The sequence below is a fragment of the Leiobunum rupestre genome, chromosome 11 (genome assembly GCF_980474605.1).
Source record: "Leiobunum rupestre chromosome 11, qqLeiRupe1.1.hap1, whole genome shotgun sequence".
Classification (NCBI taxonomy): Eukaryota; Metazoa; Arthropoda; class Arachnida; order Opiliones; family Sclerosomatidae; genus Leiobunum; species Leiobunum rupestre.
Window position 1 is genome coordinate 24,278,328 of NC_143394.1, and position 25,911 is coordinate 24,304,238.

The 25,911-nt window shown below is 35.7% G+C and overlaps 1 protein-coding gene across 1 annotated transcript; it reads left to right on the forward strand.

Annotated features, from left to right (window-relative positions):
* Positions 1-9,533: 9,533 nt before the first annotated feature.
* LOC149922025 (uncharacterized) lies at positions 9,534-10,010 on the forward strand. Its single transcript, XM_090162217.1, has one exon. It carries the CDS (start codon positions 9,534-9,536, stop codon positions 10,008-10,010), a length of 477 nt encoding a protein of 158 aa, XP_090018343.1.
* Positions 10,011-25,911: the final 15,901 nt, after the last annotated feature.

A 25,911-nucleotide genomic window follows, 5' to 3' on the forward strand; every position in this document is an offset into this window, starting at 1 on the left:
AAAGTTTGAAGAAAATATGAATTAAGTTCGTAAATAAAATCCTTTTATAGTACTTTGAAGGACTCTTAATACGTTTTCAACTTGAATAAAATTAAAAACAATAATCTAAGATACCCTTTAAAGTTAAATTCCTTTAGAGTTTATCAGTAAAACCACTTTAAGTATTTTTTCAATCCTTATACCTATATTTACATATTGGAATTGTTACAAAAGGTTCTTTTAAACGTAACTTAGTACACTAATTAAGTATTTATTTAATTAATTTGTGTATCTGAAATGTATTTATTGAAAAATAAGTGGGTTTTACTATTTATCACGGTTTTTATATATATATATATATATATATATATATATATATATATATATATATATATATATATATATATATATATATATATATATATATATTGGAATTGTTACAAAAGGTTCTTTTAAACGTAACTTAGTACATTAATTTATTTTGGAAGTTCAAAACGTATTAAGAGCCCTTCAGAGTACTATAAAAGGTAAATGAAAACATCATGGATTATAGGTGCGTAATCTACTATTAGACCGAACGGATTAAAAAAATACTTAAAGTAAGTGGTTACACTGATAAACTAAAGGAATTTAACTTTAAAGGGTATCTTAGATTATTGTTTTTAATATTATTCAAGTTCAAAACGTATAAAGAGTCCTTCAAAGTAATTTAAAAGAATTTTGTTTACGAACTAAATTCATATTTTAGAAGTTAGTTTGTATGATTTAAATACTTTTATTTAATTAATTTGTGTATCTGAAATGTATTAATTGAAAAATAAGTGGGTTTTACTATTTATCACGGTTTTTATATATATATATATATATATATATATATATATATATATATATTGGAATTGTTACAAAAGGTTCTTTTAAACGTAACTTAGTACATTAATTTATTTTGGAAGTTCAAAACGTATTAAGAGCCCTTCAAAGTACTATAAAAGGATTTCATTTACAAACTAAATTAATATTTTCTTCAAACTTTCAATTCGTTATAATTTGAATTTAAATGAAAACATTATGGATTATAGGTGCGTAATCTACTATTAGACCGAACTAATTAAAAAAATACTTAAAGTAAGTGGTTTTACTGATAAACTCTAAAGGAATTTTGGAATTTTCTAGAATAGCAAAGTAAAACTAAAACGTAAACCAAGTTTAAAACGAAACTAATAACTGGGAGAAAGGTTGAAGTAAGTAATTTTTTTGATTTTTCGTTAAGAATTATCACCGAGTATTCCTACTTACATTTTATTTTATTTCATATTTTATTTTATTTCATATTTTATTTTATATTTTATTTTATTTCATATTTTATTTTATATTTTATTTAACAGTTCTTAAGCCAATCAATGACATACAATATTATCCCTTTACTTCTCTGCTCCCTTCCAACTATCTTGCAATATTTTCAATCCAATTGTATTTGTTTTGATATCTTTAACTTTATTTCTCAGTACAATTTCCCTTTGACAAGCTTCTTCTAACTTCAATTCCCACTTTTTTAAATGCCTTTCCATTTCGTCCAAATGTTCTTTTATTTCTTGCATATCTAACCACGTACTATTATACTCTTCCACTATTTCACTAACTTCCTCGAATGAATGGAAATCCATATGACTATAAGTAACAGAACACAATAAATATAAAACGTCCAGCAATGTTAAATGTTAGGTCACCAGAAAGACCCTTTCTTCTTGTTGTTTCTATTTCAGTGGAAACGAAACTTGGACTTCAAGACGCCCGCGTCTTTTACGTTTATATGGATTATTCATGATGGTTCAATTTTGATATTATAAATGGACACGTATAGTAGGGAGCTAGATCGAGAGTGTGGGGGATAAAAAATTAATCTAGGTGAAAATATTATTATAAATAAATACCGATTCAATATACGAACGAAACTTAATTATTAATTTAATTAAACTCATTTATAAATTTTATAAATTAACTTGAAATATCGTAAAGCCAATAAAAATAATATAAATTTCCTACAAATCACCCATTTTAGGGATAAAAATGAAACGATTCAAAATACGTACAAAACTCAATTTTCATAAATAGACAATAGTTTTGAAATTAAGTTGGCTTATGGTAAAATTAGAATAATTGGGGAAAATTGGTTAAAAGTTGGTATAATTTGGAGACTTGTTAATGTTAAAAATATAGAATTAATTAGGATACTTTTAAAATTGAAGAGATAGAAAGGCAATTACGAACGAGATGATTTTAAAAAAAAATAGATTTTTAAATGAACTGTAAAACGCTTCTATAGATGGTAGCCTTGTCTCTTACCTATATTTACATATTGGAATTGTTACAAAAGGTTCTTTTAAACGTAACTTAGTACACTCTTTAAGTATTTTTAATTTACCGTAATTAAAATATAGGTAAGTGGTTTTTATCTTATTTTATACCTACGGAAGCGATAAATAAATTAAAGCAATAAATTTTTGGGGTTTGGAGATAGGTGGAAGAAAAAAAAAGGCTCTTCGTTTTTCCAACTGCTTTTCTGATGTACCCAAAAATGGACCAAATTAGACCAAAAGTACCCTAAAAACGACCAAAGTCACCATTTTCGGCCCTATGTACCCCATTTCGGACCAAAAGTACCCCAAACTGGACCTATTAGCTTTATTGTAATGTTAAACTCCCATAGGGATTCCCCTAAAAAGAAAAAAACTTGCGGTCCAATTTTGGGTACATGAATTATTTCGGAGAGGGAATCCATGTTTTAAATTCAAATTAACCGCGCGCCCGGGCAATCCGCGCCTCCCAGGTAATCCGCGCACGCGCGCGCTATCTTCCTGCCTAGGTTATCAATCATACCACTTACATAATTTCCACTTATTTCGTACGATAAAACGCGAACGAGATATTCGTTTTAAGAAATACTCGTGAGATTGGTTCAAGTGCCAAGCGTACTACAATGATATTAAAATGAAGTTTAAAAATATTTCCATTCTACTTTAACAACGAATGTTCAATGGCGTCAAAACACTTCAATTCAAATTAACCGCGTCCCCCGGGGTAATCTGCGCACGCGTCGCCTAGGTTATCAATTTTTACATCATTTCAACTTATTCCGTACGATAAAACTTGATAAGATATACGTTCAAGTGTCTTTCGCGATAAGCGTAGATAAATGAACAAGTTGGCCTGGCCACAATATGTTGATATACGGGAAAACGAATCGTCGCGAGAAATACCCTAAATACATTGACTTTTTGACGATTTTACCCCCATTTCATCCCTTAAATCCCGGATCTCGATCCCGAACCTAAACCTGAACCTGGGATCGGAGCCTCGCCCTCACTTTCCTTCTACTCCACACGGAAACGAAAACATCTCCGTCGCCAAATGTAGTGTTAACTTAACTTAGATTAATGATTCGATTGATAAAATATTAAACAGAAACTTTATTAAAATATGATCTAGCGGCATCTAGTATGCTATGTTTTTCTCTCTGACCCGTTTAATCCGTTCTTCGTTCTTCACAGAATATAACAATAGGGTCAGATATAAGGACGATTTACGTTATTGGTGTCTATGGCTTAGGGGATAGAAAAGAGAAACACAATACAGAACACGACAGCAATTCAAGACTTTTTAGAGCTAAATCCTGATTATTCTGAATTGCAGAATATACCCTTGCATAAGAGCACGAATAAAATTGTTTGGCCAATTCTCTGTAATATTTATAGCTTTCAGAAAGATATGATATGAAAAACATATATGGTTGGTCTTTTTATGGTGTTTCTAAACCTGGCTGCTTATCTGAGTTATTAAAACCTTTAACAGAAGAGCTAATAGAATTACAAGGAGGGGCTAATTTTAACATCAAAACAATTCCATGTCTTCTAAATGGTCCATTTATTATGGACACTCCAGCAAAGGCCGATTGCAAAAAAACCACTGGATACAATTCGTGCGATAGGTGTGAAGTACGGGGCGAATATTTTGGAGGTCGTACTACTTATATATTATAATTATATTGTTCTATTCGCACTAACACTTCATTTCGATGACGATGAATACCATTTGGTTGGGGAACACTCGCCTTTATTAAAAATGGATATAGACTTGGTAAAACAATTCACATATATGAGTATATGCATGTTAGTTGTTAGTCTGATTAGGTGTTATAAAACGTTTATTATTTCGATGGCTAAAGCAAGGTACCCGGCCGGTTAGACTTAGGATCCAACAGCGCAGTGAATTGTCAAATAAACTCAATTGTTTCAAGAAATATATACCGAAAGAATTCGCTAGATGGAATGCCACTGAGCTTAGACAGTTTCTACTGTAAACTGGTCCAGTGGGTTTGTGGGGCATATTAACAGATAAAATCTGAAGTATAATTTTCTTTGGTTACATTGCGCTTTTTATATTCTTTCAAGTACTGATCTTTACCAAAATTATAGTGATAATTCCAACAATATTCTAAGAAATTTAAATGTTCCTAAAAAATATCACATTTTCAAATTCAAAAATATCACATTTTTAAACTAAAAAATATCACATTAATTAAAAATGATACTATCAACACGTAGCCCCCAAACTCTCCTAGAGTGCTTTAACATTGTTTACCTCTATCTTATTGTTAATCTTTTAATATTTTTTAACACACTCATGATGTCATATTCGTTGAATTCTTGATTGTATATTTGAAACTTTTTTAACCTTGTTTTGTATTTCATTACTGATTCTTATACCACATTTTTTTGTTTATTTTTTTGTATAGTTCTTTAATTTTTTTCATACTCTATTTTGAGAGTTTATTTGATATCTTTCTTTTTCATGTTAATCACATTCTAGCATCAAGATATATTATTGCATAATGTAGCTAACCAAAAAGGGCTTACAAGTCAAACTTGACTTAGCCCTACTCCAAATGTATCCAAACTCTGTTAACTCCAATGAACTTGAACTTGAACAACTTTTATAACTGCAAGTGATATTTATGGAAAAAGATTTTGTTGTCATGAATTTTCACGTGTTATCTCACTTAACTTCTGACACTAAAATTTACGGACCCCTTGATAATTTTAGTGCATTTCGTTTTGAGAATTACCTACGCATTTTAAAAAATAAATTACATTCCCCAAATAAGCCACAAATAATTAGACGAATGTGTAAAAATTCAAACCTTAAAATGCCTCCGATATTAGCCCATCCAGTTTTAAAAAAGCATATTTAAGATAATTACACATTTTTAGCACCTAATGTCACTGTATATGAAAGGGTCTTTTGTAAAGACTTTATAGTCTCAAAACTTGGATGAGAGAAGTATTCTAGAGTGGAAAATCCCATAGCGGTAATAAGAACGTCCTTTCCCGCCTATTGCTGTTAGAATTACCCAGACTACCCCAGTTTTGGTCGGACGTCAGCTTTATCTGCCATCATTCTGGCTTGTGTAACCGCCTCGGTTGCATTCTCTTGTTTTGTTTCAATAATTTGTCATTTTTATTCCATTTTATATTTTATGTAAAGTCCCCGAGTGTTTTTAGGTTGTGCGTACTCCTCGTCTTGTTTTTAAATCCGGTAAGCGAAGTAAGTCTTTATGAATGTCCCCTCGAACTTTTCGTCAGTATGTGTTTAAGGTTACCCGCCGCAGCATGGTATAGAGGCGACAACGGGAAAAAGTTCGCAAGGTAAAGGTCCCCTCGTATATAAAAAAAAAACTCGTATAAAGACCGTTTTACCATTTAATAGTGTATTTCATGTATTATCATCTCTCTCGCCCTTAAGGGTATATATCTTGGTGATGGTGTAATAAAAAAAAATAAGAAAGGCTCTCTCGATTAATATATATATATATATATATAAGTATGTTAGTTTGTTTTCATTTTGATTATTGTTTGTGTTTGTTTATCGCGTTTTTTGTGTTATGTTTTCCATAGAGTGTATTATTATTCGTATGTTTGTGAGTTCGAGACGAACTCAAAAGAAAGTGGGGAGGTATGTAACCGCCTCGGTTGCATTCTCTTGTTTTGTTTCAATAATTTGTCATTTTTATTCCATTTTATATTTTATGTAAAGTCCCCGAGTGTTTTTAGGTTGTGCGTACTCCTCTTGTTTTTAAATCCGGTAAGCGAAGTAAGTCTTTATGAATGTCCCCTCGAACTTTTCGTCAGTATGTGTTTAAGGTTAAGCTGACGTAACTAACGTAATATCGCTATAATAAATTAGTTTCCTACGCAATAATTCTATTTTGATAAATAAACAAGGTAAAGTACCCCTCCTGTTTTAATATGGAAATATCTAAATCTAAGAAATGTTAACTATTTTAAGTACAAATTTAAGTTTAAGTCATGTATATAATAAAGGTTGGCCCCCTAGTCATTTCTAAAGTATAAAGTCCCTAAGGAACTATATGACCTGATGGCCCAAGATTAGAAATGTAATTTAAGTGTGAACCCCATTAAGTTTTAGTCAAATATGAAAGTTAAATGTAAAGTAATGTAGATTACAGTGTTAAGCCTAGGACCCAAAAAATTCAATAGAAGGAGGCAGGGAGGAGAGTTTTTATTGTCAGTTTGAGAGAGCCCCTCGCAAAAAACCTTGAAACTATCATAAACTTCTAAAAATAGCCATAGTATAAATCGTGCATTGGATCCCTCAGAAACAAGGCCAAGGTTACCAAAGACGCGATAAGATGAAAGGACCCCCAACTCCCCACCGATCTCAAATTCGTCAAGTCACGTCAACCCGAAAAAGCATGGCCAAAGGCGTAAGCCACCCCCATACGTCCTAGGGACCCAATGCCCAAAAAGAGCACGATCATTAAGGAATGAGTGACAAGATCGAGGGTATAAAAAGGCCCCGCACCCTAGAAACAAAAAAAAGGAGAAAACCAAAAGAAACCAGAAGATAATCCCCAGAGACTCGCAGGCGGAAGCTCTGCTCCGCCATGGCCCGACCCTTCACTTGAAAACTTTAAACTTTAACGAAGTCTAAATGAAATTAAGAGGTCCCCTAGAATTTTAAACGTCAATCCCTGATGACATCCAGCGAGTCCCCAGACGTATCCAGCTGCGAAAATCAATGAATCCAGAAAGAAGGCTAATCCAGATCCCAAGAGAGCGAGAGTCGTAAATCCAATCCAGAGTTCGAGAGTCCCGTTCAGGTCCGAAAGAGTTATCCCGACGAAAACTGCTGAGAGCCTACTTGCGTAATCCGGAAATCCCGTACCTTCGAGTCAAGCGACGCATCGTGAATCAGGAGAGAAAGAGGGCTCTGGGAGCCGCTGCGATCTGCTGCCTGGATTCATCCCTTGCCGTTCGGGGAACGTGCAACCCTTCCGCGTGCGTTTGAACGAAGTGTTGTGACTGTTTGTGCCCTCCCCCCCCGTATCGGACTGTGAGAACGAGACCCCCGCGTGAAAGAAGAGAAGAAATCCCTCCTCTCCAAAGAGAAACGAAGACGCCGGACAAAAGGACAATTGATAAGTAGTAGATTCTCCTAAGTTTCCTTCTAAAAATTCACTGGGTCAAATAGCGAGTCAAGTAAAGTCCCCCACCTTCAAACTGACTAAATCAACCCAAATCTAGAGTTTTCCTTCTAAGCTCCAACCAAACCAAGTAATCAAGTCCCCTAACCCTACGTGAATCTCCATTTTACCTGTGAGTTCCCGAGAACCGAAAGAAAGAGTAAGTTCCCTTTAAGATTTTGCCAGGTCCCCTCGTTTTATTTCATTATGTTGGCTTACATCTCCATTATATTATTTTTAAGAGTGTATTTTGTTAAAAAAGATTGAATAAAGAGAATTTTGATTGAGATCATACTGTTTTTCCGTCTGAGATTCCACAACCTCCCCTTTCCCTTTCCCCTTTTATAATCATTTTCGGTGGGAGCGTATAACACCGGACAATTAATATCATATTTGATTAATTACCATCTAACCACCAAAACGCTCCGACCGGAGAGAGGTTATACTTGATGACGTCCGACCAAAAAGTGCATGATGGGAATTTTACAAAGCCGCAGGTGGCGCCCGACTTTTCCACTCCAGAATACTTGTCTTCTCCAAGCTCAAAACGTATTGGCAGAAATACATGAACCGAAATTATCAGCGAACTATCCCGCTAATGCTAGAGACGCTTTCCCAGTCCTCGCACCTCCTGCCCGCGGTATCAACCTCCTCCCTACTCGGAATGCTGTCTCCCTAGGTCCGCGGCGCAGATTCTAGTACGCTACCTGGTGATTTCCGTGAGAAGCGTTGAAAAACCACGAACTAAATAAATATTCTAGGAAAGTATATTTTTTGGTCGGTGTAACAAGTTCTAAACACAGTTAGCTAGATTATCAATTTCGTTCGAATTTAAGCATCAAAATGAATAGGCCTAAGCGGAAGGATAAATCTGTGGGTTATAATTTAATTAAAAGTGATAGAAATTCAAAAGAATTAACAGCTTCACAAACTATGGCTGTTAAGCCTTTGTCAAAATGTTCAAATGTGGCAACTCAGTGCAAAACAATTGATAAATTTACAAATACTGTGGACCCACCCAAGCTTGAAATAAAAGTCGCATGCACACAAACTGTAATTTACAGCTGATCACCTCTAAAATTTTAGCCAAATCGAAAGTAACATACCAAAAATCCGTAGCTGGCGACCCAGAGCTAATACCGGAGAAGAAACAAGTCAATGACCCGCAGTCAAGTCGTGGAACGAAACCTACGGCCAGAATTTTGGATTGGGCCAGATATGGAAACTTTAAAAGGTTAGTAATAATAATGACTTGGATATCAAGGTTAGCAGCCAAAAAAAGGGACAAGATACAGAAAAATGTAGCAATTAGTAAGGAATCCAAGTTTCACAACCTTGATCCGATCCTTAACAGCAACGGGGTGATAAGAGTATAGGCGGGTGCCTACAACAAGCAAATTTTTCTTACTCGAAAAAACATCCCTGAATCTGACCAACTTAATCGTGGATCATACCACGATAAAATACTGCACGCCGAGGTAAATGGAATTCTAACCGAACTCAGAGAACGCTATTGGACTCTCAACGCGCACCAGAAGATAAAATCCAGATTAAAAGATTGCATGGTTTGCAAAAGATTCCGAAGTCAACCAGGAAAAGTCATCATTGCCCCATTGCCCCATTGCCTGCTGGTCGCATTCAGCCAACTCCACCATTCCAGACAACGGGAACGGACTTTATGGGACCACTTTACGTCCAGGAGGGATGAAACTTAAATAAGGTTTACGTCACCCTTTTCACGTGCACGGTCATCTAGAACTGGTTACAGACCTGTTAGCGGAGGCTTTTTTACTCGCTTTCAAGAAATTTCTGGCCCGACGAGCGATACCCCGGATAATCTACAGCGAAAACGCCCGCACATTTAAAAGGCTCGATCAAGATTTGGTTGAAGCCTACGAAGCCATTAGAAGCCCAGAAGTTAAGAATTATCTCGCTAACTATAGAATCACCTGAAAATATATACTGGAGAGCTGCCTGGTTGGGCTGATTTTGGGAGAAAATGGTCCGTACGACAAAAATGGCTCTAAAGAAGACCTTGGATACGCTTCTCACATACGTCTGCGGTAAAATCAATGAACCCTCACCTGGAAACGTTTTGACTGGAGGCAATCTTACGACCCTGCCATCGACAATCTTCCACGAGCCAATAAACCATAGAAGTGCCAGAGACGAGTTGACGAAAAGGTACAAGCACCATCAAATCTTACCGGATAGATTTTGGAACCGATGGCGCAAGGATTACATATTGGAGCTACGATCAGCGCATGAGAGAAAGGGAATCACTGTAGGAGCAAGGTTCAAGGTCGGCGATATAGCCCTAATAAATGACAGGGTTCCGCGTATTATGTGGAAAATGGGAATTATTGAAGAATTGTTTAACGGCTGCGACGGTGTCGTGCGGTCTTGCAACCTTAGATTACCAAATCAGAATGTAATCAAAAGACCGATTCAGTTGGTGTACCCGTTGGAAGTCAGCAACGAAGAAGAACATTAATGCACTCTAGGTGGATTAAGTTGGCCCGCGACTTTATTAAAGTAAAAATTTTGATAACCTATCATGTGGCCCCCATAATGCACCAAAATTGCACCGTCACTCCCGATTTTTTTTTTAAATAACGTTTTGCGGGTAATACTTTTTCGCCATTGGAATCTCCTTAAAAAGTACTTTCAGGTGGGTCGGGAAAGGAGAACAAAGGGGTGGTGGGGCTATTGTTACAATTTACCCCCCTTTCTATGGTTGCATCCCCCTTTATCAAAAATCATTTTAAGAACCCTATTAAGTTAATTTCTTGAACTAGGCCCTTGAGGGTCAATTTGACGAAGTCCGCGTTCTTTTTGTTTTTAATGCTTTATTAACCTATTTAAAAAACTCTGAACTACTCCTTCTGCGTAGAGTTTGCAAGTTATCTCCCCCACTGGTTAAAGGGGGTTTTCCCTCGAGTTCTTCGGTTTCCCCTTTCCATAAATCCTACGTATTTTAACCCGGCCCCCGTTTAAAGGCATTAAAAGTCGCTAGATGACTTTGGCCTAAGGTGGTTCCTAGCTGAACTTTTATTATTATTGTAAAGACCCCCAATCATTCCCTAAGTATAAAAAGTTTTAAATTCCTTTAAATACTTAGTATTTATTTTAAAAATAAGTATTGAATGGTTAATTTGTCATGTTTTATATCAATATAAAACGTTGCAGTAATTGTAGTTTATCTTTTCCAACACGTCTCAATAAATCACGTTTGTTTAGGATTTAGCTATATTATCCCTTTTAATTATGGACTTATCTACTTTTTCGCGTATTTTATCATCCTTCTCACAGTCCATAGGTGGTTTCTTCTAAGTTAACTTAACGTATATTCTCCACCACACTCCCCCCTTTTTCGGCTTTCCGTTGCCATATGCAACACGTTTTGAAATTTTTAATGTTTAGGCTTAGTTTCTCTTTTCGATTTGATAGTCGCCAGCCAGATTTCCCGCACGGTACTGACGAGTTCCAAATAGAACGAAACCGGTCTACCGTTGGAATTTCTGGCTATTTTATTTATTTTTAATTTAGTTTATTACTCGAAGATCTATTTGATCCGAGTTTCGCGTTGCTCGAAGACCTATCGGTACGAGTTATAAGTAAGTTTTTAAATTTCTTCAAATTTGTTTAGCATTTAGCTATATTATCCCTTTTAATTATGGACTTATCTACTTTTTCGCGTATTTTATCATCCTTCTCACAGTCCATAGGTGGTTTCTTCTAACTTAACTTAACGTATATACTATTCTCCACCACACTCCCCCCTTTTTCGGCTTTCCGTTGCTATATGCAACGCGTTTTGAAATTTTTAATGTTTACGCTTAGTTTCTCTTTTCGATTTGATAGTCGCCAGCCAGATTTCCCGCACGGTACTGACGAGTTCCAAATAGAACGAAACCGGTCTACCGTTGGAATTTCTGGCTATTTTATTTATTTTTAATTTAGTTTATTACTCGAAGATCTATTTGATCCGAGTTTCGCGTTGCTCGAAGACCTATCGGTACGAGTTATTAGTAAGTTTTTAAATTTCTTCAAATTTGTTTAGGATTTAGCTATATTATCCTTTTTAATTATGGACTTATCTACTTTTTCGCGTATTTTATCATCCTACTCACAGTCCATAGGTGGTTTCTTCTAACTTAACTTAACGTATATACTATTCTCCACCACACTCCCCCCTTTTTTGGCTTTCCGTTGCTATATGCAACGCGTTTTGAAATTTTTAATGTTTAGGCTTAGTTTCTCTTTTCGATTTGATAGTCGCCAGCCAGATTTCCCGCACGGTACTGATGAGTTCCAAATAGAACGAAACCGGTCTACCGTTGGAATTTCTGGCTATTTTATTTATTTTTAATTTAGTTTATTACTCGAAGATCTATTTGATCCGAGTTTCGCGTTGCTCGAAGAACTATCGGTACGAGTTATTAGTAAGTTTTTAAATTTCTTCAAATTTGTTTAGGATTTAGCTATATTATCCCTTTTAATTATGGACTTATCTACTTTTTCGCGTATTTTATCATCCTTCTCACAGTCCATAGGTGGTTTCTTCTAACTTAACTTAACGTATATACTATTCTCCACCACACTCCCCCCTTTTTCGGCTTTCCGTTGCTATATGCAACGCGTTTTGAAATTTTTAATGTTTAGGCTTAGTTTCTCTTTTCGATTTGATAGTCGCCAGCCAGATTTCCCGCACGGTACTGACGAGTTCCAAATAGAACGAAACCGGTCTACCGTTGGAATTTCTGGCTATTTTATTTATTTTTAATTTAGTTTATTACTCGAAGATCTATTTGATCCGAGTTTCGCGTTGCTCGAAGACCTATCGGTACGAGTTATAAGTAAGTTTTTAAATTTCTTCAAATTTGTTTAGGATTTAGCTATATTATCCCTTTTAATTATGGACTTATCTACTTTTTCGCGTATTTTATCATCCTTCTCACAGTCCATAGGTGGTCTCTTCTAACTTAACTTAACGTATATACTATTCTCCACCACACTCCCCCCTTTTTCGGCTTTCCGTTGCTATATGCAACGCGTTTTGAAATTTTTAATGTTTAGGCTTAGTTTCTCTTTTCGATTTGATAGTCGCCAGCCAGATTTCCCGCACGGTACTGACGAGTTCCAAATAGAACGAAACCGGTCTACCGTTGGAATTTCTGGCTATTTTATTTATTTTTAATTTAGTTTATTACTCGAAGATCTATTTGATCCGAGTTTCGCGTTGCTCGAAGACCTATCGGTACGAGTTATTAGTAAGTTTTTAAATTTCTTCAAATTTGTTTAGGATTTAGCTATATTATCCTTTTTAATTATGGACTTATCTACTTTTTCGCGTATTTTATCATCCTACTCACAGTCCATAGGTGGTTTCTTCTAACTTAACTTAACGTATATACTATTCTCCACCACACTCCCCCCTTTTTTGGCTTTCCGTTGCTATATGCAACGCGTTTTGAAATTTTTAATGTTTAGGCTTAGTTTCTCTTTTCGATTTGATAGTCGCCAGCCAGATTTCCCGCACGGTACTGACGAGTTCCAAATAGAACGAAACCGGTCTACCGTTGGAATTTCTGGCTATTTTATTTATTTTTAATTTAGTTTATTACTCGAAGATCTATTTGATCCGAGTTTCGCGTTGCTCGAAGAACTATCGGTACGAGTTATTAGTAAGTTTTTAAATTTCTTCAAATTTGTTTAGGATTTAGCTATATTATCCCTTTTAATTATGGACTTATCTACTTTTTCGCGTATTTTATCATCCTTCTCACAGTCCATAGGTGGTTTCTTCTAACTTAACTTAACGTATATACTATTCTCCACCACACTCCCCCCTTTTTCGGCTTTCCGTTGCTATATGCAACGCGTTTTGAAATTTTTAATGTTTAGGCTTAGTTTCTCTTTTCGATTTGATAGTCGCCAGCCAGATTTCCCGCACGGTACTGACGAGTTCCAAATAGAACGAAACCGGTCTACCGTTGGAATTTCTGGCTATTTTATTTATTTTTAATTTAGTTTATTACTCGAAGATCTATTTGATCCGAGTTTCGCGTTGCTCGAAGACCTATCGGTACGAGTTATAAGTAAGTTTTTAAATTTCTTCAAATTTGTTTAGGATTTAGCTATATTATCCCTTTTAATTATGGACTTATCTACTTTTTCGCGTATTTTATCATCCTTCTCACAGTCCATAGGTGGTCTCTTCTAACTTAACTTAACGTATATACTATTCTCCACCACACTCCCCCCTTTTTCGGCTTTCCGTTGCTATATGCAACGCGTTTTGAAATTTTTAATGTTTAGGCTTAGTTTCTCTTTTCGATTTGATAGTCGCCAGCCAGATTTCCCGCACGGTACTGACGAGTTCCAAATAGAACGAAACCGGTCTACCGTTGGAATTTCTGGCTATTTTATTTATTTTTAATTTAGTTTATTACTCGAAGATCTATTTGATCCGAGTTTCGCGTTGCTCGAAGACCTATCGGTACGAGTTATAAGTAAGTTTTTAAATTTCTTCAAATTTGTTTAGGATTTAGCTATATTATCCCTTTTAATTATGGACTTATCTACTTTTTCGCGTATTTTATCATCCTTCTCACAGTCCATAGGCGGTTTCTTCTAACTTAACTTAACGTATATACTATTCTCCACCACACTCCCCCCTTTTTCGGCTTTCCGTTGCTATATGCAACGCGTTTTGAAATTTTTAATGTTTAGGCTTAGTTTCTCTTTTCGATTTGATAGTCGCCAGCCAGATTTCCCGCACGGTACTGACGAGTTCCAAATAGAACGAAACCGGTCTACCGTTGGAATTTCTGGCTATTTTATTTATTTTTAATTTAGTTTATTACTCGAAGATCTATTTGATCCGAGTTTCGCGTTGCTCGAAGACCTTTCGGTACGAGTTATTAGTAAGTTTTTAAATTTCTTCAAATTTGTTTAGGATTTAGCTATATTATCCCTTTCAATTATGGACTTATCTACCTTTTCGCGTATTTTATCATCCTTCTCACAGTCCATAGGTGGTTTCTTCTAACTTAACTTAACGTATATACTATTCTCCACCACACTCCCCCCTTTTTCGGCTTTCCGTTGCTATATGCAACGCGTTTTGAAATTTTTAATGTTTAGGCTTAGTTTCTCTTTTCGATTTGATAGTCGCCAGCCAGATTTCCCGCACGGTACTGACGAGTTCCAAATAGAACGAAACCGGTCTACCGTTGGAATTTCTGGCTATTTTATTTATTTTTAATTTAGTTTATTACTCGAAGATCTATTTGATCCGAGTTTCGCGTTGCTCGAAGACCTATCGGTACGAGTTATTAGTAAGTTTTTAAATTTCTTCAAATTTGTTTAGGATTTAGCTATATTATCCCTTTTAATTACGGACTTATCTACTTTTTCGCGTATTTTATCATCCTTCTCACAGTCCATAGGTGGTTTCTTCTAACTTAACTTAACGTATATACTATTCTCCACCACACTCCCCCCTTTTTCGGCTTTCCGTTGCTATATGCAACGCGTTTTGAAATTTTTAATGTTTAGGCTTAGTTTCTCTTTTCGATTTGATAGTCGCCAGCCAGATTTCCCGCACGGTACTGACGAGTTCCAAATAGAACGAAACCGGTCTACCGTTGGAATTTCTGGCTATTTTATTTATTTTTAATTTAGTTTATTACTCGAAGATCTATTTGATCCGAGTTTCGCGTTGCTCGAAGAACTATCGGTACGAGTTATTAGTAAGTTTTTAAATTTCTTCAAATTTGTTTAGGATTTAGCTATATTATCCCTTTTAATTATGGACTTATCTACTTTTTCGCGTATTTTATCATCCTTCTCACAGTCCATAGGTGGTTTCTTCTAACTTAACTTAACGTATATACTATTCTCCACCACACTCCCCCCTTTTTCGGCTTTCCGTTGCTATATGCAACGCGTTTTGAAATTTTTAATGTTTAGGCTTAGTTTCTCTTTTCGATTTGATAGTCGCCAGCCAGATTTCCCGCACGGTACTGACGAGTTCCAAATAGAACGAAACCGGTCTACCGTTGGAATTTCTGGCTATTTTATTTATTTTTAATTTAGTTTATTACTCGAAGATCTATTTGATCCGAGTTTCGCGTTGCTCGAAGACCTATCGGTACGAGTTATAAGTAAGTTTTTAAATTTCTTCAAATTTGTTTAGGATTTAGCTATATTATCCCTTTTAATTATGGACTTATCTACTTTTTCGCGTATTTTATCATCCTTCTCACAGTCCATAGGTGGTTTCTTCTAACTTAACTTAACGTATATACTATTCTCCACCACACTCCCCCCTTTTTCGGCTTTCCGTTGCTATATGCAACGCGTTTTGAAATTTTTAATGTTTAGGCTTAGTTTCTCTTTTCGATTTGATAGTCGCCAGCCAGATTTCCCGCACGGTACTGACGAGTTCCAAATAGAACGAAACCGGTCTACCGTTGGAATTTCTGGCTATTTTATTTATTTTTAATTTAGTTTATTACTCGAAGATCTATTTGATCCGAGTTTCGCGTTGCTCGAAGACCTATCGGTACGAGTTATAAGTAAGTTTTTAAATTTCTTCAAATTTGTTTAGGATTTAGCTATATTATCCCTTTTAATTATGGACTTATCTACTTTTTCGCGTATTTTATCATCCTTCTCACAGTCCATAGGCGGTTTCTTCTAACTTAACTTAACGTATATACTATTCTCCACCACACTCCCCCCTTTTTCGGCTTTCCGTTGCTATATGCAACGCGTTTTGAAATTTTTAATGTTTAGGCTTAGTTTCTCTTTTCGATTTGATAGTCGCCAGCCAGATTTCCCGCACGGTACTGACGAGTTCCAAATAGAACGAAACCGGTCTACCGTTGGAATTTCTGGCTATTTTATTTATTTTTAATTTAGTTTATTACTCGAAGATCTATTTGATCCGAGTTTCGCGTTGCTCGAAGAACTATCGGTACGAGTTATTAGTAAGTTTTTAAATTTCTTCAAATTTGTTTAGGATTTAGCTATATTATCCCTTTTAATTATGGACTTATCTACTTTTTCGCGTATTTTATCATCCTTCTCACAGTCCATAGGTGGTTTCTTCTAACTTAACTTAACGTATATACTATTCTCCACCACACTCCCCCCTTTTTCGGCTTTCCGTTGCTATATGCAACGCGTTTTGAAATTTTTAATGTTTAGGCTTAGTTTCTCTTTTCGATTTGATAGTCGCCAGCCAGATTTCCCGCACGGTACTGACGAGTTCCAAATAGAACGAAACCGGTCTACCGTTGGAATTTCTGGCTATTTTATTTATTTTTAATTTAGTTTATTACTCGAAGATCTATTTGATCCGAGTTTCGCGTTGCTCGAAGACCTATCGGTACGAGTTATAAGTAAGTTTTTAAATTTCTTCAAATTTGTTTAGGATTTAGCTATATTATCCCTTTTAATTATGGACTTATCTACTTTTTCGCGTATTTTATCATCCTTCTCACAGTCCATAGGTGGTTTCTTCTAACTTAACTTAACGTATATACTATTCTCCACCACACTCCCCCCTTTTTCGGCTTTCCGTTGCTATATGCAACGCGTTTTGAAATTTTTAATGTTTAGGCTTAGTTTCTCTTTTCGATTTGATAGTCGCCAGCCAGATTTCCCGCACGGTACTGACGAGTTCCAAATAGAACGAAACCGGTCTACCGTTGGAATTTCTGGCTATTTTATTTATTTTTAATTTAGTTTATTACTCGAAGATCTATTTGATCCGAGTTTCGCGTTGCTCGAAGACCTATCGGTACGAGTTATAAGTAAGTTTTTAAATTTCTTCAAATTTGTTTAGGATTTAGCTATATTATCCCTTTTAATTATGGACTTATCTACTTTTTCGCGTATTTTATCATCCTTCTCACAGTCCATAGGCGGTTTCTTCTAACTTAACTTAACGTATATACTATTCTCCACCACACTCCCCCCTTTTTCGGCTTTCCGTTGCTATATGCAACGCGTTTTGAAATTTTTAATGTTTAGGCTTAGTTTCTCTTTTCGATTTGATAGTCGCCAGCCAGATTTCCCGCACGGTACTGACGAGTTCCAAATAGAACGAAACCGGTCTACCGTTGGAATTTCTGGCTATTTTATTTATTTTTAATTTAGTTTATTACTCGAAGATCTATTTGATCCGAGTTTCGCGTTGCTCGAAGACCTTTCGGTACGAGTTATTAGTAAGTTTTTAAATTTCTTCAAATTTGTTTAGGATTTAGCTATATTATCCCTTTCAATTATGGACTTATCTACCTTTTCGCGTATTTTATCATCCTTCTCACAGTCCATAGGTGGTTTCTTCTAACTTAACTTAACGTATATACTATTCTCCACCACACTCCCCCCTTTTTCGGCTTTCCGTTGCTATATGCAACGCGTTTTGAAATTTTTAATGTTTAGGCTTAGTTTCTCTTTTCGATTTGATAGTCGCCAGCCAGATTTCCCGCACGGTACTGACGAGTTCCAAATAGAACGAAACCGGTCTACCGTTGGAATTTCTGGCTATTTTATTTATTTTTAATTTAGTTTATTACTCGAAGATCTATTTGATCCGAGTTTCGCGTTGCTCGAAGACCTATCGGTACGAGTTATTAGTAAGTTTTTAAATTTCTTCAAATTTGTTTAGGATTTAGCTATATTATCCCTTTTAATTATGGACTTATCTACTTTTTCGCGTATTTTATCATCCTTCTCACAGTCCATAGGTGGTTTCTTCTAACTTAACTTAACGTATATACTATTCTCCACCACACTCCCCCCTTTTTCGGCTTTCCGTTGCTATATGCAACGCGTTTTGAAATTTTTAATGTTTAGGCTTAGTTTCTCTTTTCGATTTGATAGTCGCCAGCCAGATTTCCCGCACGGTACTGACGAGTTCCAAATAGAACGAAACCGGTCTACCGTTGGAATTTCTGGCTATTTTATTTATTTTTAATTTAGTTTATTACTCGAAGATCTATTTGATCCGAGTTTCGCGTTGCTCGAAGACCTATCGGTACGAGTTATAAGTAAGTTTTTAAATTTCTTCAAATTTGTTTAGGATTTAGCTATATTATCCCTTTTAATTATGGACTTATCTACTTTTTCGCGTATTTTATCATCCTTCTCACAGTCCATAGGTGGTTTCTTCTAACTTAACTTAACGTATATACTATTCTCCACCACACTCCCCCCTTTTTCGGCTTTCCGTTGCTATATCCAACGCGTTTTGAAATTTTTAATGTTTAGGCTTAGTTTCTCTTTTCGATTTGATAGTCGCCAGCCAGATTTCCCGCACGGTACTGACGAGTTCCAAATAGAACGAAACCGGTCTACCGTTGGAATTTCTGGCTATTTTATTTATTTTTAATTTAGTTTATTACTCGAAGATCTATTTGATCCGAGTTTCGCGTTGCTCGAAGACCTATAGGTACGAGTTATTAGTAAGTTTTTAAATTTCTTCAAATTTGTTTAGGATTTAGCTATATTATCCCTTTAAATTACGGACTTATCTACTTTTTCGCGAATTTTATCATCCTTCTCACCGTCCATAGGTGGTTTCTTCTAACTTAACTTAACGTATATACTATTCTCCACCACACTCCCCCCTTTTTCGGCTTTCCGTTGCTATATGCAACGCGTTTTGAAATTTTTAATGTTTACGCTTAGTTTCTCTTTTCGATTTGATAGTCGCCAGCCAGATTTCCCGCACGGTACTGACGAGTTCCAAATAGAACGAAACCGGTCTACCGTTGGAATTTCTGGCTATTTTATTTATTTTTAATTTAGTTTATTACTCGAAGATCTATTTGATCCGAGTTTCGCGTTGCTCGAAGACCTATCGGTACGAGTTATTAGTAAGTTTTTAAATTTCTTCAAATTTGTTTAGGATTTAGCTATATTATCCCTTTTAATTACGGACTTATCTACTTTTTCGCGTATTTTATCATCCTTCTCACAGTCCATAGGTGGTTTCTTCTAACTTAACTTAACGTATATACTATTCTCCACCACACTCCCCCCTTTTTCGGCTTTCCGTTGCTATATGCAACGCGTTTTGAAATTTTTAATGTTTAGGCTTAGTTTCTCTTTTCGATTTGATAGTCGCCAGCCAGATTTCCCGCACGGTACTGACGAGTTCCAAATAGAACGAAACCGGTCTACCGTTGGAATTTCTGGCTATTTTATTTATTTTTAATTTAGTTTATTACTCGAAGATCTATTTGATCCGAGTTTCGCGTTGCTCGAAGACCTATCGGTACGAGTTATAAGTAAGTTTTTAAATTTCTTCAAATTTGTTTAGAATTTAGCTATATTATCCCTTTTAATTATGGACTTATCTACTTTTTCGCGTATTTTATCATCCTTCTCACAGTCCATAGGCGGTTTCTTCTAACTTAACTTAACGTATATACTATTATCCACCACACTCCCCCCTTTTTCGGCTTTCCGTTGCTATATGCAACGCGTTTTGAAATTTTTAATGTTTAGGCTTAGTTTCTCTTTTCGATTTGATAGTCGCCAGCCAGATTTCCCGCACGGTACTGACGAGTTCCAAATAGAACGAAACCGGTCTACCGTTGGAATTTCTGGCTATTTTATTTATTTTTAATTAAGTTTATTACTCGAAGATCTATTTGATCCGAGTTTCGCGTTGCTCGAAGACCTTTCGGTACGAGTTATTAGTAAGTTTTTAAACTTCTTCAAATTTGATTAGGATTTAGCTATATTATCCCTTTCAATTATGGACTTATCTACCTTTTCGCGTATTTTATCATCCTTCTCACAGTCCATAGGTGGTTTCTTCTAACTTAACTTAACGTATATACTATTCTCCACCACACTCCCCCCTTTTTCGGCTTTCCGTTGCTATATGCAACGCGTTTTGAAATTTTTAATGTTTACGCTTAGTTTCTCTTTTCGATTTGATAGTCGCCAGCCAGATTTCCCGCACGGTACTGACGAGTTCCAAATAGAACGAAACCGGTCTACCGTTGGAATTTCTGGCTATTTTATTTATTTTTAATTTAGTTTATTACTCGAAGATCTATTTGATCCGAGTTTCGCGTTGCTCGAAGACCTATCGGTACGAGTTATTAGTAAGTTTTTAAATTTCTTCAAATTTGTTTAGGATTTAGCTATATTATCCCTTTTAATTACGGACTTATCTACTTTTTCGCGTATTTTATCATCCTTCTCACAGTCCATAGGTGGTTTCTTCTAACTTAACTTAACGTATATACTATTCTCCACCACACTCCCCCCTTTTTCGGCTTTCCGTTGCTATATGCAACGCGTTTTGAAATTTTTAATGTTTAGGCTTAGTTTCTCTTTTCGATTTGATAGTCGCCAGCCAGATTTCCCGCACGGTACTGACGAGTTCCAAATAGAACGAAACCGGTCTACCGTTGGAATTTCTGGCTATTTTATTTATTTTTAATTTAGTTTATTACTCGAAGATCTATTTGATCCGAGTTTCGCGTTGCTCGAAGACTTATCGGTACGAGTAATTAGTAAGTTTTTAAATTTCTTCAAATTTGTTTAGGATTAAGCTATATTATCCCTTTTAATTATGGACTTATCTACTTTTTCGCGTATTTTATCATCCTTCTCACAGTCCATAGGTGGTTTCTTCTAACTTAACTTAACGTATATACTATTCTCAACCACACTCCCCCCTTTTTCGGCTTTCCGTTACTATATGCAACGCGTTTTGAAATTTTTAATGTTTAGGCTTAGTTTCTCTTTTCGATTTGATAGTCGCCAGCCAGATTTCCCGCACGGTACTGACGAGTTCCAAATAGAACGAAACCGGTCTACCGTTGGAATTTCTGGCTATTTTATTTATTTTTAATTTAGTTTATTACTCGAAGATCTATTTGATCCGAGTTTCGCGTTGCTCGAAGACCTATCGGTACGAGTTATTAGTAAGTTTTTAAATTTCTTCAAATTTGTTTAGGATTTAGCTATATTATCCTTTTTAATTATGGACTTATCTACTTTTTCGCGTATTTTATCATCCTACTCACAGTCCATAGGTGGTTTCTTCTAACTTAACTTAACGTATATACTATTCTCCACCACACTCCCCCCTTTTTCGGCTTTCCGTTACTATATGCAACGCGTTTTGAAATTTTTAATGTTTAGGCTTAGTTTCTCTTTTCGATTTGATAGTCGCCAGCCAGATTTCCCGCACGGTACTGACGAGTTCCAAATAGAACGAAACCGGTCTACCGTTGGAATTTCTGGCTATTTTATTTATTTTTAATTGAGTTTATTACTCGAAGATCTATTTGATCCGAGTTTCGCGTTGCTCGAAGACCTATCGGTACGAGTTATTAGTAAGTTTTTAAATTTCTTCAAATTTGTTTAGGATTTAGCTATATTATCCTTTTTAATTATGGACTTATCTACTTTTTCGCGTATTTTATCATCCTACTCACAGTCCATAGGTGGTTTCTTCTAACTTAACTTAACGTATATACTATTCTCCACCACACTCCCCCCTTTTTCGGCTTTCCGTTGCTATATGCAACGCGTTTTGAAATTTTTAATGTTTAGGCTTAGTTTCTCTTTTCGATTTGATAGTCGCCAGCCAGATTTCCCGCACGGTACTGACGAGTTCCAAATAGAACGAAACCGGTCTACCGTTGGAATTTCTGGCTATTTTATTTATTTTTAATTTAGTTTATTACTCGAAGATCTATTTGATCCGAGTTTCGCGTTGCTCGAAGACCTATCGGTACGAGTTATTAGTAAGTTTTTAAATTTCTTCAAATTTGTTTAGGATTTAGCTATATTATTCCTTTTAATTATGGACTTATCTACTTTTTCGCGTATTTTATCATCCTTCTCACAGTCCATAGGCGGTTTCTTCTAACTTAACTTAACGTATATACTATTCTCCACCACACTCCCCCTTTTTCGGCTTTCCGTTGCTATATGCAACGCGTTTTGAAATTTTTAATGTTTAGGCTTAGTTTCTCTTTTCGATTTGATAGTCGCCAGCCAGATTTCCCGCACGGTACTGACGAGTTCCAAATAGAACGAAACCGGTCTACCGTTGGAATTTCTGGCTATTTTATTTATTTTTAATTTAGTTTATTACTCGAAGATCTATTTGATCCGAGTTTCGCGTTGCTCGAAGACCTTTCGGTACGAGTTATTAGTAAGTTTTTAAATTTCTTCAAATTTGTTTAGGATTTAGCTATATTATCCCTTTCAATTATGGACTTATCTACCTTTTCGCGTATTTTATCATCCTTCTCACAGTCCATTGTGGTTTCTTCTAACTTAACTTAACGTATATACTATTCTCCACCACACTCCCCCCTTTTTCGGCTTTCCGTTGCTATATGCAACGCGTTTTGAAATTTTTAATGTTTACGCTTAGTTTCTCTTTTCGATTTGATAGTCGCCAGCCAGATTTCCCGCACGGTACTGACGAGTTCCAAATAGAACGAAACCGGTCTACCGTTGGAATTTCTGGCTATTTTATTTATTTTTAATTTAGTTTATTACTCGAAGATCTATTTGATCCGAGTTTCGCGTTGCTCGAAGACCTATCGGTACGAGTTATTAGTAAGTTTTTAAATTTCTTCAAATTTGTTTAGGATTTAGCTATATTATCCCTTTTAATTACGGACTTATCTACTTTTTCGCGTATTTTATCATCCTTCTCACAGTCCATAGGTGGTTTCTTCTAACTTAACTTAACGTATATACTATTCTCCACCACACTCCCCCCTTTTTCGGCTTTCCATTGCTATATGCAACGCGTTTTGAAATTTTTAATGTTTAGGCTTAGTTTCTCTTTTCGATTTGATAGTCGCCAGCCAGATTTCCCGCACGGTACTGACGAGTTCCAAATAGAACGAAACCGGTCTACCGTTGGAATTTCTGGCTATTTTATTTATTATTAATTTAGTTTATTACTCGAAGATCTATTTGATCCGAGTTTCGCGTTGCTCGAAGACCTATCGGTACGAGTTATTAGTAAGTTTTTAAATTTCTTCAAATTTGTTTAGGATTTAGCTATATTATCCCTTTTAATTATGGACTTATCTACTTTTTCGCGTATTTTATCATCCTTCTCACAGTCCATAGGTGGTTTCTTCTAACTTAACTTAACGTATATACTATTCTCCACCACACTCCCCCCTTTTTCGGCTTTCCGTTGCTATATGCAACGCGTTTTGAAATTTTTAATGTTTAGGCTTAGTTTCTCTTTTCGATTTGATAGTCGCCAGCCAGATTTCCCGCACGGTACTGACGAGTTCCAAATAGAACGAAACCGGTCTACCGTTGGAATTTCTGGCTATTTTATTTATTTTTAATTTAGTTTATTACTCGAAGATCTATTTGATCCGAGTTTCGCGTTGCTCGAAGACCTATCGGTACGAGTTATTAGTAAGTTTTTAAATTTCTTCAAATTTGTTTAGGATTTAGCTATATTATCCCTTTTAATTACGGACTTATCTACTTTTTCGCGTATTTTATCATCCTTCTCACAGTCCATAGGTGGTTTCTTCTAACTTAACTTAACGTATATACTATTCTCCACCACACTCCCCCCTTTTTCGGCTTTCCGTGGCTATATGCAACGCGTTTTGAAATTTTTAATGTTTAGGCTTAGTTTCTCTTTTCGATTTGATAGTCGCCAGCCATATTTCCCGCACGGTACTGACGAGTTCCAAATAGAACGAAACCGGTCTACCGTTGGAATTTCTGTCTATTTTATTTATTATTAATTTAGTTTATTACTCGAAGATCTATTTGATCCGAGTTTCGCGTTGCTCGAAGACCTATCGGTACGAGTTATTAGTAAGTTTTTAAATTTCTTCAAATTTGTTTAGGATTTAGCTATATTATCCCTTTTAATTACGGACTTATCTACTTTTTCGCGTATTTTATCATCCTTCTCACAGTCCATAGGTGGTTTCTTCTAACTTAACTTAACGTATATACTATTCTCCACCACACTCCCCCCCTTTTCGGCTTTCCGTTGCTATATGCAACGCGTTTTGAAATTTTTAATGTTTAGGCTTAGTTTCTCTTTTCGATTTGATAGTCGCCAGCCAGATTTCCCGCACGGTACTGACGAGTTCCAAATAGAACGAAACCGGTCTACCGTTGGAATTTCTGGCTATTTTATTTATTTTTAATTTAGTTTATTACTCGAAGATCTATTTGATCCGAGTTTCGCGTTGCTCGAAGACCTATCGGTACGAGTTATTAGTAAGTTTTTAAATTTCTTCAAATTTGTTTAGGATTTAGCTATATTATCCCTTTTAATTATGGACTTATCTACTTTTTCGCGTATTTTATCATCCTTCTCACAGTCCATAGGTGCTTTCTTCTAACTTAACTTAACGTATATACTATTCTCCACCATACTCCCCCCTTTTTCGGCTTTCCGTTGCTATATGCAACGCGTTTTGAAATTTTTAATGTTTAGGCTTAGTTTCTCTTTTCGATTTGATAGTCGCCAGCCAGATTTCCCGCACGGTACTTACGAGTTCCAAATAGAACGAAACCGGTCTACCGTTGGAATTTCTGGCTATTTTATTTATTTTTAATTTAGTTTATTACTCGAAGATCTATTTGATCCGAGTTTCGCGTTGCTCGAAGACCTATCGGTACGAGTTATTAGTAAGTTTTTAAATTTCTTCAAATTTGTTTAGGATTTAGCTATATTATCCCTTTTAATTATGGACTTATCTACTTTTTCGCGTATTTTATCATCCTTCTCACAGTCCATAGGTGGTTTCTTCTAACTTAACTTAACGTATATACTATTCTCCACCACACTCCCCCCTTTTTCGGCTTTCCGTTGCTATATGCAACGCGTTTTGAAATTTTTAATGTTTAGGCTTAGTTTCTCTTTTCGATTTGATAGTCGCCAGCCAGATTTCCCGCACGGTACTGACGAGTTCCAAATAGAACGAAACCGGTCTACCGTTGGAATTTCTGGCTATTTTATTTATTTTTAATTTAGTTTATTACTCGAAGATCTATTTGATCCGAGTTTCGCGTTGCTCGAAGACCTATCGGTACGAGTTATTAGTAAGTTTTTAAATTTCTTCAAATTTGTTTAGGATTTAGCTATATTACCCCTTTTAATTATGGACTTATCTACTTTTTCGCGTATTTTATCATCCTTCTCACAGTCCATAGGTGGTTTCTTCTAACTTAACTTAACGTATATACTATTCTCCACCATACTCCCCCCTTTTTCGGCTTTCCGTTGCTATATGCAACGCGTTTTGAAATTTTTAATGTTTAGGCTTAGTTTCTCTTTTCGATTTGATAGTCGCCAGCCAGATTTCCCGCACGGTACTTACGAGTTCCAAATA

Coding starts and splice junctions, on each gene's coding strand:
- LOC149922025 (XM_090162217.1), top strand. CDS start 9,534: ATGGCTCTAAAGAAGACCTTGGATACGCTTCTCACATACGTCTGCGGT.